This window comes from Aulonocara sp. 'chitande type north' Nkhata Bay, linkage group LG18, assembly GCF_057382095.1.
Source record: "Aulonocara sp. 'chitande type north' Nkhata Bay isolate Kocher_YH1m ecotype deep benthic linkage group LG18, A_spYH_male_GT1.1, whole genome shotgun sequence".
Classification (NCBI taxonomy): Eukaryota; Metazoa; Chordata; class Actinopteri; order Cichliformes; family Cichlidae; genus Aulonocara; species Aulonocara sp. 'chitande type north' Nkhata Bay.
Genome location: NC_141361.1, coordinates 34,563,403 through 34,576,438, shown reverse-complemented (window position 1 = coordinate 34,576,438; position 13,036 = coordinate 34,563,403). Strand labels below are relative to the sequence as shown.

Here is a 13,036-nt window from a genome sequence, read left to right as displayed (position 1 = left end):
CAGCGTCTCTTTATGTCTGTCTCCACGTTGGTTGAGTGTGGAGTGAGTGCATATGAGAGCATGAGGGTGGGAATGGATGTTTGTGTCTGTGTGTGCCTGTATGTCTGTGTCTATATGTCAGGTTGGGTATCAGACGCCACCTCTCTGGGGACACCTCAGGCCCTCCAAGGTTTGGAGGCCTATCTCCACCCACCACCACTTCCCCTGCCGGTGGCGGACTCCCTCAGGTGTCGGTGTGTTGGTGGTTCTTTGTGTCTGGGGGTGGGCGTCCGGGTACACACCGGCTCACTCCTTGGCGGCCGCTTGTCGGGGCCTGGGGCCTGGGGCTCGCTCGGGCCCCCTTTGGAGGTGGGGTGCCCCCGGCCTCTCGGCCTGGGGCTCGGTCACTCAGGCGCAGCTGGGGGCCGGCGGAGCTCACGGGCGCGTCACTGCAACTCCCCCTGACTTCTGCTCCGCGGCTGCTGGGCGAGCCCTCATCTGGGACTCTCCTCAGCTCTTACTGGAATAGTGGCGCGGCTGCCCCTCTGTTGGTCTTCCATGGTCTCTTGTGTTCTGGGGGCCTCTGGATGTCTGGAGTTTTGATCTCCTCCATACCCGCTTCACACCCTGGAGGACGGGGCTGTGGCCCCCCCACACTCCCTAGCAGATCATTACATGGAGAAACCTTTGGAATGCAAGCATGCTGATCCACACAGGTATGCACACATGGGTATTCACAGACGCGGACTAAAGCTTTCTTGGCTGCTACCTCAAAGCACACTGTGCGCTGTCTATCTTGCGTGCTGCACAATATCGTTTATTATTTAGTAAATATTGATATCTATGGCTAGCTAGTTTATTGTGATGGTGCTTTGTTTTCTCTATTATTATGTTGCTCTTTGTTGTTTGCTGTCTCCTCTGTTTGTTTTTTTTGTTTGTTTTTTTTTTTTCTCCATACAGGTGACCCAGGAGTTCTTTTTTTTTTTTTCTCTCTCTCTCTTCCCCCCCCTTCTCACCGTCTCTTCTCCCCTTTGGTTTTCTTTCTTTCTCTCATTCATTCCCCCTGTCCTATTTATTAAAAAAAAAAAAAAAAGAAAAAAAAAATGACAAAGGATGAACTGAAGCTCTGCCATCACGTAATGTCGCATACTGCTGTTTCTGATGTCATTTAAAAAAAAAAAAAAAAAAAAAAAATGATTCAGGTGTGTTGACCCAGGGTGAGATCTAAAGCCAACAGGACACCGGCCCTCAAGGCCTGGAGTTCGAGGCCCCTGCTCTACATCATGGACTTCAGCCACTCGGCTACAGAGACCTGCCAGCTTCAGAAATTTTCTTATGACTGTGTGGTGGTTGGATGCATCAGTAAGGGTTATCAGATAGGGTACTGGGCTGTGGTGGACTCCTTTGTCAAGTGGTGCAAGCAGAGTCATCTGCAACTCAACGTGACAAAGACCAAGGAATTGATTGTGCACTTTGATTTTGGACCAGACAACCAGTGACTTTCAATCTAGGGGCTCAATGTGGACATTGTGGAGGGCTATAAATACCTGACAGTACATACTGACAATAAACTGTACTGGTCTAAAAACACCACTCTACAGAAAGGGTCAGAGCTTCTCCTATTTTCTGTGGTTGCTTGGGTATTTTAATAGCTGTTGAATAATGCTGAGTCTGTTGTGGCCGGTGCAATCGGCTCGTTATAACCTGCTGATGGAGGTCCTGTTTGGCATGAACCTCATTGGGCCATTTCACCAGAGTGCACAAGGATATCACTTTGTATTAGTTCTGGTGGATTATGCAATGTGCTATCTCGAACCAGTGCTGCTGAAAAATATTTTTGCAAAGAGTGTCATGCAGGTGCTGTTTCAGGTCATTCAGCATCCCCAAAGAAATACTGACTGACCAGGGCACATTGTTCATGTCTTGTACTATAAAGGAGCTGTATGAGTTACGGTGAAGTCTATTCGGACCAGCATCTGAATAAAATTCTGAAAGAAATCAGAGTTTTATTCCACAAAGATGCCTGAAATGCACAGAGAGAGTCCTAATCCTGCGTCTGCATACGGTGCAGCTGTACCCCCAGACAGACGAAACAGCAGCTATTGCATCCTACCCATGTCCCAAGACCAAAAAGGAGGTGAGGTTCTTGGGGCTAGCTGGTTATTATTTATTAAAAATTCAGGTACAATACAGTAGAAAAAGACTGTCTGGCAATCAGGTGGGCGGTCAACTCTCTTTGCTATTACCTCCTGGGATGCCGATTCACTCTCTGTTCGGCTCTTGCCCTGCTGTAGTGGCTCTACCGCAGTGGGTTCAGGGAGAAGTGCTTAAGGGAGGCTGGCCAATGTGGCTGGTGGCCATTGTCTAATCATGCCTAAGACCTCGAAGGGGACAGGAACTGATAGTGGACAGCTGTGAATGAGCAGATATAGCAATTTGAACAGTCACCTCGAGATTCTTTACATTGTAAGGTAGAACCTACCCAACAATCATATGAACCCTTATGATCAATTGCTTTGTTGACAGTGGAAAGGAAAAACTCCCTTCTAACAGGAAGCAACTTCCAGCAGAACCAAGCTCAGGGAGGAATGGCCATCTGCTGAAACCAGTTGGGGGTTAGGGTAGGAATACAGGACAAAGACAGGTGGTCGAAGAGAGCCAGAGATTAATAATAACTAAGGATAAACTTAGAGTGATGTATAAACACATAGTGAGTGAAAAAGGTGAATGAAGAAACACTCGCTGCATCATGGGACGCCCCCAGCAGCGTAGACCAATTGCATTATAACTAAGGGTCACCTGATCCAACCCGAACTATGTGCTTTGCCAAAAAGGAAAGTCTTAAGCCTAATCTCAAAAGGAGAGAGGGTGTCTGTCTGCTGAAACCAAACTGGTAGCTGGTTTCACAGAAGATGGGCTGAATGGGAGGCTGAAGGCTCTGCCTCCCATTCTACTTTTAAATACCACTGACCTGGGGTCTGAGAGTGAAGTACTCTATTAGGGTGACACGGTACTATGAGGCCTTTAAGATAAAAAGGAGCCCGATTATTCGACCCGGGGCATTGTTGCAGGCATAGTGGGTAGAGGTCAGGTGTGTACATGGGGACATCCATTATTAAACCCCCCAAAATATGACTATCCAGAGTTGGGACCAGGAAGCAGAGTTGCAGTCTTACACGCCTTTCTGCAGCTTCTCTCCTCCTGCTACCCCCCCAAAAACCCATCTCCATAGAGACTGTGTCAGCTTCCAAAAAGACAAAAAACAAACTAAGAACCAGCAACAAACAACTTAAACATAAACAATTACAAAGAAAGAACAATACAGTATCCACATCTGAACCAAAGAGTAAAACAGTGAAATGTGGATTATTAAATATTAGGTCTCTCTCCTCCAAGTCTCTGTTAGTACATGACTTAATAATTGATCAACAAATTGATTTACTCTGCCTTACAGAAACCTGGTTGCAGCAGGATGATTATGTTAGTTTAAATGAATCAACACCCCTGAGTCATTCTAACTACCAGAAATCTCGAAGCACAGGCCGAGGAGGCGGTGTGGCAGCAATTTTTCACACCAGTCTATTAATTAATGAAAGACCAAGACAGACTTTTAATTCATTTGAAAGCCTGATGCTTAGCCTCGTCCACCCCAGCTGTGAAACTCAGAAACCAGTCTTACTTGTTATCATCTATCGTCCACCTGGGCCTTACACAGAGTTTCTGTCTGATTTCTCAGACTTTATATCTAATTTAGTTCTGAGCTCAGATAAAATAATTATTGTGGGTGATTTTAACATCATGATGCTAAAAATGACAGCCTCAACATGGCATTTAATCTGTTATTAGACTCAATTGGTTTCTCTCAAAATGTAAAAGAACCCACCCACCACTTTAATCACACTCTAGATCTTGTTTTAACATATGGCATAGAAACTGAACATTTAACAGTGTTTCCTGAAAACCCTCTCCTGTCTGATCATTTCCTGATAACATTTACATTTACAATAATTAATTACACAGCGGTGGAGAGTAGACTTTATCAAAGTAGATGTCTTTCTGAAAACGCTGTAACTAAGTTTAAGAATATAATCCACCCACTGTTATCATCTTCAATGCCCTGTACCAACACAGAGCAGAGCAGCTATCTGAACGCTACTCCAACAGAGGTCGATCATCTTGTTAATAATTTCACCTCCTCACTACGTACGACTCTGGATACTGTAGCTCCGGTGAAAACTAAGGTCTCTAATCAGAAGTACCTGACTCCGTGGTATAATTCTCAAACACGTACCCTAAAGCAGATGACTCGTAATCTGGAGAGGAAATGGCGTGTCACAAATTTAGAGGATCATCATTTAGCCTGGAGAAATAGTTTGCTGCTTTATAAGAAAGCCCTCCGCAAAGCCAGAATATCTTACTATTCATCACTGATTGAAGAAAATAAGAACAACCCCAGGTTTGTCTTCAGCACTGTAGCCAGGCTGACAAAAAGTCAGAGCTCTTTTGAGCCAACCATCCCTTTAACGTTAACTAGTAATGACTTCATGAACTTCTTCACAAATAAAATTTTTATCATTAGAGAAAAAATTACCAGTAATCATCCCACAGATGTAATATTATCTACAGCTACTCTTAGTACCATTCATGTTAAGTTAGACTCTTTTTCTCCAATTGATCTTTCTGAGTTAACTTCAATAATTACTTCCTCCAAACCATCAACGTGTCTTTTAGACCCCATTCCTACAAAACTGCTCAAAGAAGTCCTGCCATTAATTAATTCTTCGATCTTAAATATGATCAACCTATCTCTAATAATCGGCTATGTACCACAGGCCTTCAAGCTGGCTGTAGTTAAACCTTTACTCAAAAAGCATCTCTAGACCCAGCAGTCTTAGCTAATTATAGGCCAATCTCCAACCTTCCTTTCATATCAAACATCCTTGAAAGAGTAGTTGTCAAACAGCTAACAGATCATCTGCAGAGGAATGGTTTATTTGAAGAGTTTCAGTCAGGTTTCAGAGCTCATCACAGCACAGAAACAGCTTTAGTGAAGGTTACAAATGATCTTCTTATGGCCTCTGACAGTGGACTCATCTCTGTGCTTGTCCTGCTAGACCTCAGTGCAGCGTTCGATACTGTCGACCATAATATCCTATTAGAGCGATTAGAACATGCTGTAGGTATTACAGGTACTGCACTGCAGTGGTTTGTATCATATCTATCTAATAGACTCCAGTTTGTGCATGTAAATGGAGAGTCCTCTTCACACACTGAGGTTAATTATGGAGTTCCACAGGGTTCAGTGCTAGGACCAATTCTGTTTACATTATACATGCTTCCCTTAGGCAGCATCATTAGAAGACATAGCATACATTTACACTGCTATGCAGATGACACCCAGCTCTATCCGTCCATGAAGCCAGTTAACACACACCAATGAGTTAAACTGCAGGAATGTCTTAAAGACATAAAGACCTGGATGGCCGCTAACTTTCTGCTTCTTAATTCAGATCAAACTGAGGTTATTGTACTCGGCCCTGAAAATCTTAGAAATATGGTATCTAACCAGATTCTTACTCTGGATGGCATTACATTGGCCTCCAGTAACGCTGTGAGGAACCTTGGAGTCATTTTTGACCAGGACATGTCCTTCAATGCACATATTAAACAAATATGTAAGACTGCTTTCTTCCATTTGTGCAACATCTCTAAAATTAGAAATATCCTGTCTCAGAGTGACGCTAATTTATTACTTCCAGGCTGGACGACTGTAATTCATTATTATCAGGATGTCCAAAAAACTCACTGAAAAGCCTTCAGCTAATCCAAAATGCTGCAGCAAGAGTCCTGACAGGGACTAGAAAGAGAGAGCAGATTTCTCCTGTTTTGGCTTCCCTTCATTGGCTTCCTGTTAAGTCCAGAATTGAATTCAAAATCCTGCTCCTCACATACAAGATCTTGAATAATCAGGCCACATCTTATCGTAATGAACTTGTAGTACCATATCACCCTATTAGAGCACTTCGCTCTCGCTCTGCAGGCCTACTTGTTGTTCCTAGAGTATTTAAAAGTAGAATGGGAGGCAGAGCCTTCAGTTTTCAGGCCCCTCTTCTGTGGAACCAGCTTCCAGTTTGGATTCAGGAGACAGACACTATCTCTACTTTCAAGATTAGGCTTCAAACTTTCCTTTTTGCTAAAGCATATAGTTAGGGCTGGACCAGGTGACCCTGAATCCTCCCTTAGTTATGCTGCAATAGACGTAGGCGGCCGGGGGATTCCCATGATGCATTGAGTTTTTCCTTTCCAGTCACCTTTCTCACTCACTATGTATTAACAGACCTCTCTGCATTGAATCATATCTGTTATTAACCTCTGTCTCTCTTCCACAGCATGTCTTTATCCTGTCTTCCTTCTCTCACCCCAACCGGTCGCAGCAGATGGCCCCGCCCCTCCCTGAGCCTGGTTCTGCCGGAGGTTTCTTCCTGTTAAAAGTAAGTTTTTCCTCCCCACTGTCGCCAAAGTGCTTGCTCATAGGGGGTCATATGATTGTTGGGTTTTTCTCTGTATCTATGAAGCGCCTTGAGGCGACTTTTGTTGTGATTTGGCGCTATATAAATAAAATTGAATTGAATTGAATTGAATATCCCATAGTGCTCCTGCAAATTAAATACAAGGGCAAAACGCATAGAGTAAAGGCTGCAGTTAGCCCGTGCCTGACGCATTCCTTAATTCTGGGGACAGATTGACTGGGGTTTAGTAACCTGTTGGGGCAGTGTGTGTCGGGATGTGTTCATGACCTTTAGTGTGGTGTCTGCGCTGTGCTCAGCGGTGGACGCGGGGGCATCTGATGGTGACTTTGGGGAGGAGGAGGTGGCAGGGCCTTGTGAGGCCCCGCCGACTCCAGTGATTCATTCCACTAAAGATTTTCCGCAAGAGCTGTTGACACCCTTTGCTCAGGGTTAGGGGTTAGGGACTGAGTGATAAAAACTGATGGTCACTTGGTGCGCCCTGATGCAGCGTGGACCTACCCGCATTTTGTGTTGATTAAAGACAGGCTGCATCTGTGTGATCTGCTTGGTGCCTGATTTTACAGGCTGGGCATCCGAGCGGATGTGCACCGATAGTGCGCTTCCTGCTCAGAGTGACAGCTGGTTAACCAGCAGGCCTTTCCAAAAGTGCCTTTGCGCCTACTACTATTAATGGAGGTTCTGTTTGAATGCATTGGCATGGACCTCATCGGGTCATTTAACTGGAGTGCACACAGATATAGCTTTGTATTAGTTCTGGTGGATTATGCAACGCAATATTCCACGGCAGTGCTGTTGTGCACCATTTCTGCAAAGTGTGTGGCGCAGGCACTGTTTCACGTCATCTCCTAAGTCAGTATCCCAAAAGCGAAAATGACTGACCAGGGCACGTTGTTCATGTCTTGGACACTAAAGGGCTGTATGAATTACTGGGCATTAAATCTGTTTGGACCGGCGTCTACCACCCTCAAACTGACGGGCTGGTGGGGTGGCTGAAAAAGACTTTAAAATCCATGATCCGTAAGTTCATTCACGAGGATGAACGCAATTTGCTGCTTATCCCATGCCGTGGGTCGACAAACTCCTGGACCGGTTAGACACTGCTCGCTTTTTCACAACACTGGATTTAACCAAGGGCCACTGGCAGATTCCCTTGTCTGCAAAATCCAAGGAAAAAATGGCCTTCTCCACTCCCAATTTGTCACACTGCCGTTTGGCTTGTTTGGAGCCCCAGTCAGTTTCTAGCGCCTCATGGACTGGGTGCTGCAGCCGAACGCTGCATGTCTGTTTAGATGACGTCATCATCAACAGTGACACCTGGGCGCCGCTTTGCAAATTATAAATATGGCATTCCGTTCTGCCATGATGGATCATTGGAGTCTAATTGCCAAATAAGTAAATTTCTATATCTCAATTATTTATGTCAAATTCTTCCAAATGATCTCTCCTTATTGCAATAGGTCAGGGATGTTGATCTGCTAATAGGGTAATTTTTAATGCATTTAACAGGTGAGGTATTCCGTAGTAGTTTTTAAGAGATAGACACTAGGGAGTGTCTAGTGTCTACCAGTGTTTCCCAATTTAGATCCCATACCAGTGACAGAGCATCAAATTTAGGTTAATGCCCAATAACTCAACACAATCGGGGTGACCGTGGCTCAGGGGGTTGGGAAGCGTATCTGTAACCGGAAGGTCGCCGGTTCGATCCCCGGGCTCTCTGTCTTGGTCGTTGTGTCCTTGGGCAAGACACTTTACCCTACCACCTACTGGTGTTGGCCAGAGGGGCCGATGGCGCGATATGGCAGCCTGGCTTCTGTCAGTCTGCCCCAGGGCAGCTGTGGCTACAACTGTAGCTGCCTCCACCAGTGTGTGAATGTGAGAGTGAAGGAATAGTGGCATTGTAAAGTGCTTTGGGTGCCTTGAAAAGTGCTATATAAATCCATTATTATTATTAATTCCACAATTACTAGACATTTTGGGACAAATATGAGCTGGAACAGGTAAAACATTAAGTGTTCTGTTATAATATTTGCTTGATTCAGGTAGTAAAGCCATAATAGTCAGAACGGCTACTATGTGAGGTACATGGTCGAAACATGCTGACTCTACTAATGATGTAATATTGAAAGGCCAAAACCCTGTTGTTGGTGAGTTGATATCTACGTGATGGTATTGATGGTATTACATGGTATTGGAATGATGTCTACATGATCATTGGTCATCACCCCAAACCTCCCTTGAAACCTAATCCTGTTTTAGATTAAATGTTTTGGGTGCTAAATAACATGAGATGTTTGATGTTTGATTTTAAACTGTTATTTTAGAACTTATTTAAGCGTATTAGTAGCTATGGGACACTTTTTCTTCAAAAACATTGTTCTTAAACAATTTTGTACAGATAGCAAATGAAATCCAGCAGAAAGCGCTCCACATAGTGTGTCAAGTTTAAGATTGTCATGCACAAAACTAGTCCTTTAACCAATAAATCAAATTTGTTAATACTGCTTTAATCACAACTAATTACCCAAGACAAGCAACGGCGACGTATGACCCTCTGGTATGCACTTCTTCTTGTTGATGTGATGGGTGTTTGACAAGGGGAGGCATGAGGTAAAACATCCCTTAAAACAGCCAGCCAGATACAGCGAGGTTCGGCGTCGCTACAGTCAACCCCGACAGAGCACTGGAATCGCCACTTGTGGCCTGCTGGAGCTGGTGCTACACTCGACACCCTCAACATTAGAACTTCCACATTCAAACAAACATGTATTGTCTTTGTAGCAAACACATAAAAACACACCAAAGCTTCAGAATGTGAGACTGCGATTTGCGTTCATCTGTGCAAAGTCTCTACTTGCTGCATTGTGACCAGAATAGTAAGCTAAATTGGTGGTAAAAAAAACCAAAAACAGTTCTACACAGTGTTAACTACTGAAGCAGCACCATCAGAACTGGCAAAGCACAAAGTCTGTAAGTCTACTCATCTGGTCATGTTTCAAAGGTCTTAAAGATCGATGTTCAAGCTATGCAGACGCAGTCCAAACTTCAAGTATAATATGGTGTTCACTTTTCTTCAATTTTCTCTTGAGCAAGTCCACAGTGTTCTTTTTTTTTGGTGATCAAAACAGGAAATATCACTTCTTCTTGCCCTCTATATCCTCTCATTTAGATATAACGTTCTTTGTATAAAAGAACATCAGTTCCAGGTTAATTCTAGTTGTAAAATAAGCTGGTACTTCTCTTCAATTTCAGCTCGTCCTCTTGAAAGCTTTCAAAGTAACTGTCCAAATGCAACACACTCAGTTCAGTGATGTAGTGGTTTGCTGTGTGTAGGTTGGCTTATATTCATCACTCATCTCTGGATTTCAGAAACGAGTCCATCTCAAATAAGTAATGCAAAAATCCCATGGTGCTTATAAGATATTCTCCTCTATTCTGGCACTAGAGCAGTATTGGTGTCTAAGTATAGTCTTCCCCCCTCTCCACTGTGCGTCTCTTTTCATTCTCTCTCTGCCTTGGGACTATTTGCTGACATGCCAGCTCTCTCTCTCTCTCTCTCTCTCTCTCTTCTCCTTCTTTTTCTCTTTCAGTCACATTCATCTCATTCTTTAGCTTAACAGTCCAGGCCACTGGTAGAGAAAAGAGAAATGCTATTCTCTCTCTCTCTCTCTTCCTGTCAGCTTCTCTTAAACTCACAACTGGCTAGCTGATATTGCTCTTCAGAACACATAAAATGTGGGTCTTTTTTACATTACAATTATTATTAATTTATATGGGACAGAAAAATCATCAAAAAAAAGGTCAAGCAAAAACGACAAACATTCCCTGAGCGCAGAAATATGATTAGTTAGGATTGGTTGCTTTTTTCTAGGGTATTACATATACAGTGCTCCGCACACAGTGTCCTTTGAACATATAATATAACTAGTAGGTATTTTTATTTACTACACTATGGAACAACTGTATGCTAAACATGTAAGGTCGGTGTTGTATTAGCGAGTAAAGTGACATTGTGTTTAATTTTTACTAGAGGTAGCTGTATTAAGCTTGTTTCACTATTGTGGTTTCATTTTAGAAATCGGTTTATCATATATTTGTTTTTTCACTAATCAAATCGCTCATCAATTCTCCTGAAACCTTAAAGGATCCTCTCACAATTTTCATCGATGTTGCCTGCTGCTTTAACGGGGAAAAAAAAGACAAACCTGCTTGGATTGTTGTTAAATAATGCTAAACTGGCAAAGATAGTGTGCAAATTCATGACATGTCATTGTTGCCTAGATTGCTTCCCTTCTATTCAGTTTAATTCAATTCAGTTTTATTTATACAGCACCAAATCACAACAACAGTCGCCTCAAGGTGCTTTATACGTTAAGGCAGACCATAACTTCTATGCTCACATGTTAATTATTGTTTTAATAATTGAAAGTCTCCTCCTTTAAATAAAAGTTTTGGATTTAAGGAACTGCCCATGTACACAAAGCCATGAATTGGTCTTGAAGAGTGCGATAAGAGATTTGACACGAACACATAAGTGTAATAAGTTTAAAGAGAAATCTGTAAGTAAGTGTAAAACAACACGTGTATTGTGCATCAGTGTTTTTGATAACACAATGTTGAGTAAATGTGGGATTCTGAGAGAAGGAATAAATGATTACAACTGAACCGCCAACTTGCATCAATGTTAGTGCTTCTAGAAAAACTAAATGTGAATGCCAGCTTGTGTGTGTGTGTGGCTGCACGTGTCCATCCTCCTCTAGGCTTTACCAAACAGCTCTAACAGTGCTGTCAGGCCCACAGTGCTCGTTTTATTAACACCTGAATACAGTTAAGACTGAAAGCAAGAGAAAGGGCGAATGAAGATAAGGAAACAAAAGTGTGATGTAGAGACACTAAAAGAGGGTGACAGCCATGCAAACATCATACAGCAGACTCTGCATCTTCATCTCCCATCCTCTTCTGGCCTTCACTTCCCCTTCCAATGCACTCATAATGATTTCTTTCTTTTTTATTTATAGTTTTTACTGATGCTAGGAACTTACAATCATGAGTCTAGGCAGAACAAAAATAACATAATATTGTGTGTGAGTCATAGTAATGTGTGAGTCATACAAGAATATGCATGTGCTCTGCTTGTTTTTTTTTTATGACCCAGTCGAGGAGTGGCTGTGAGGAGAGGATGCTCCCTTGAGGCTGTGTGACTTTCTCTTCTGTTTCATCAGATGATACGTGAATTCACAGCGCATACCACCAAAGCACATTTAATAATATTCACACACTAACTGCATCAGTGCAACAGAAGACTGTAGCCTGGGCTTTTCAGACATGCACTAAATGCCGTTACTGCTTAAATAGCTGACATCCATAGATACTAAAGGCTGACCCTAACTAAAGCTTGATGTTATCTTTAGTTTCAAACCTCTGTTGTGAGACAAAGAAGACAACCAAACAAACAAAGATGCTTTCTGATCTCCACTCTTAGGTCATTCCTTACAGTATATGAAAAACATTAGCCTTTAATAGCAAAAACCCATCCTACAAGCAGTTTTTGCAACAGATCCAATGAATGTACAAAATTCCACCAGCAGGGAACAGCAGTGCACAGTACAGAGTTAACTAAAACATCAGTAACAACAATTCCAGAGTGGCATGTTTTTAAGGTGTAAGGTGTTCACTTTGAGCATAGGGCAGCTTAGCAGTCTGACTGCATTCGGTTAGAAGCGGTTTCTGAAGCTTCCATCCAAAGGGGAGGAGAGTAAACAGTTCATGTGCAGTGTGGGTTGGGTTGCGTAGGATACAGACGGCTCTTTCTCTACATCTGAAGCTGTAGATGTCCTCAGTGGGAGGTAATTTGCACCAGATAGTCCTCTGCACAAACTTCACCATCCTCTGCAATGCCCTGTTATCTGCTACAATGCTGCATTGGCTGCATTTTTAGGTAATTAGTTGCATATAACTTTGCTGTTTGCAAAATTTGTACATAGGTTTTTGAAATTTACAATTTATATTTGCATTTCAAGTTATGAAAATGATTTGTTCAACATGTTTGTGGTCTTTACAGTACCAAACATAACTTCTTCATACTCTGATTTTATTATTTTTTTTGTAATTTTAGATGAATTGTGTTAATACACTATTCACGGTGTCAATGCGTTAGCACGGTTAGCTCGTTAACGTGTTAGCGCAGTGCAGCCCCACGCATGGGGCAATCTATGCTAACTTGCTAACGGAGATTTGCCACGTTAATGGCGTTAATGTCATTTTAACGAGATTAATGCTGACAGCACTAATACACATATATCTATATAATGTAAACAATTAAATGACAGAAAAACTTAAAAAAACGCTATCTACCATAAAGATTTCTCTTATATTCTTACGTGTACATGTCTGGGATTCTTATTTAGATTCATTTATCATGTATTTTGTACAGTCTGATGTTGAAAAAATTCACTGAAATTTGGTGTGCACTAACTGGTGTATGAGTTGACTGACAAAAAAGTGTTTATTCTTTTCTATTCTATTCTATT

General features: G+C 42.4%; 1 protein-coding gene across 7 annotated transcripts in view; it reads right to left on the bottom strand.

The window, feature by feature from the left end:
- The window catches only part of LOC147309063 (rho GTPase-activating protein 23-like), an 83,191-nt gene that overhangs the window by 45,012 nt on the left and 25,143 nt on the right, over nucleotides 1–13,036 (bottom strand). For 2 of the 7 annotated variants that reach the window (XM_086272752.1, XM_086272753.1), the window contains exon 1: nucleotides 9,031–9,959. The exons of 2 other annotated variants lie outside the window; for them this stretch is intronic. In XM_086272752.1, the coding sequence (XP_086128878.1) occupies nucleotides 9,031–9,246 (216 nt within the window). In that variant the 5' untranslated portion in view covers nucleotides 9,247–9,959. Of the gene's footprint in view, nucleotides 1–9,030; nucleotides 9,960–13,036 lie in introns of those variants that run through there. 3 more of the 7 variants (XM_086272747.1, XM_086272748.1, XM_086272749.1) reach the window with 2 other exon arrangements.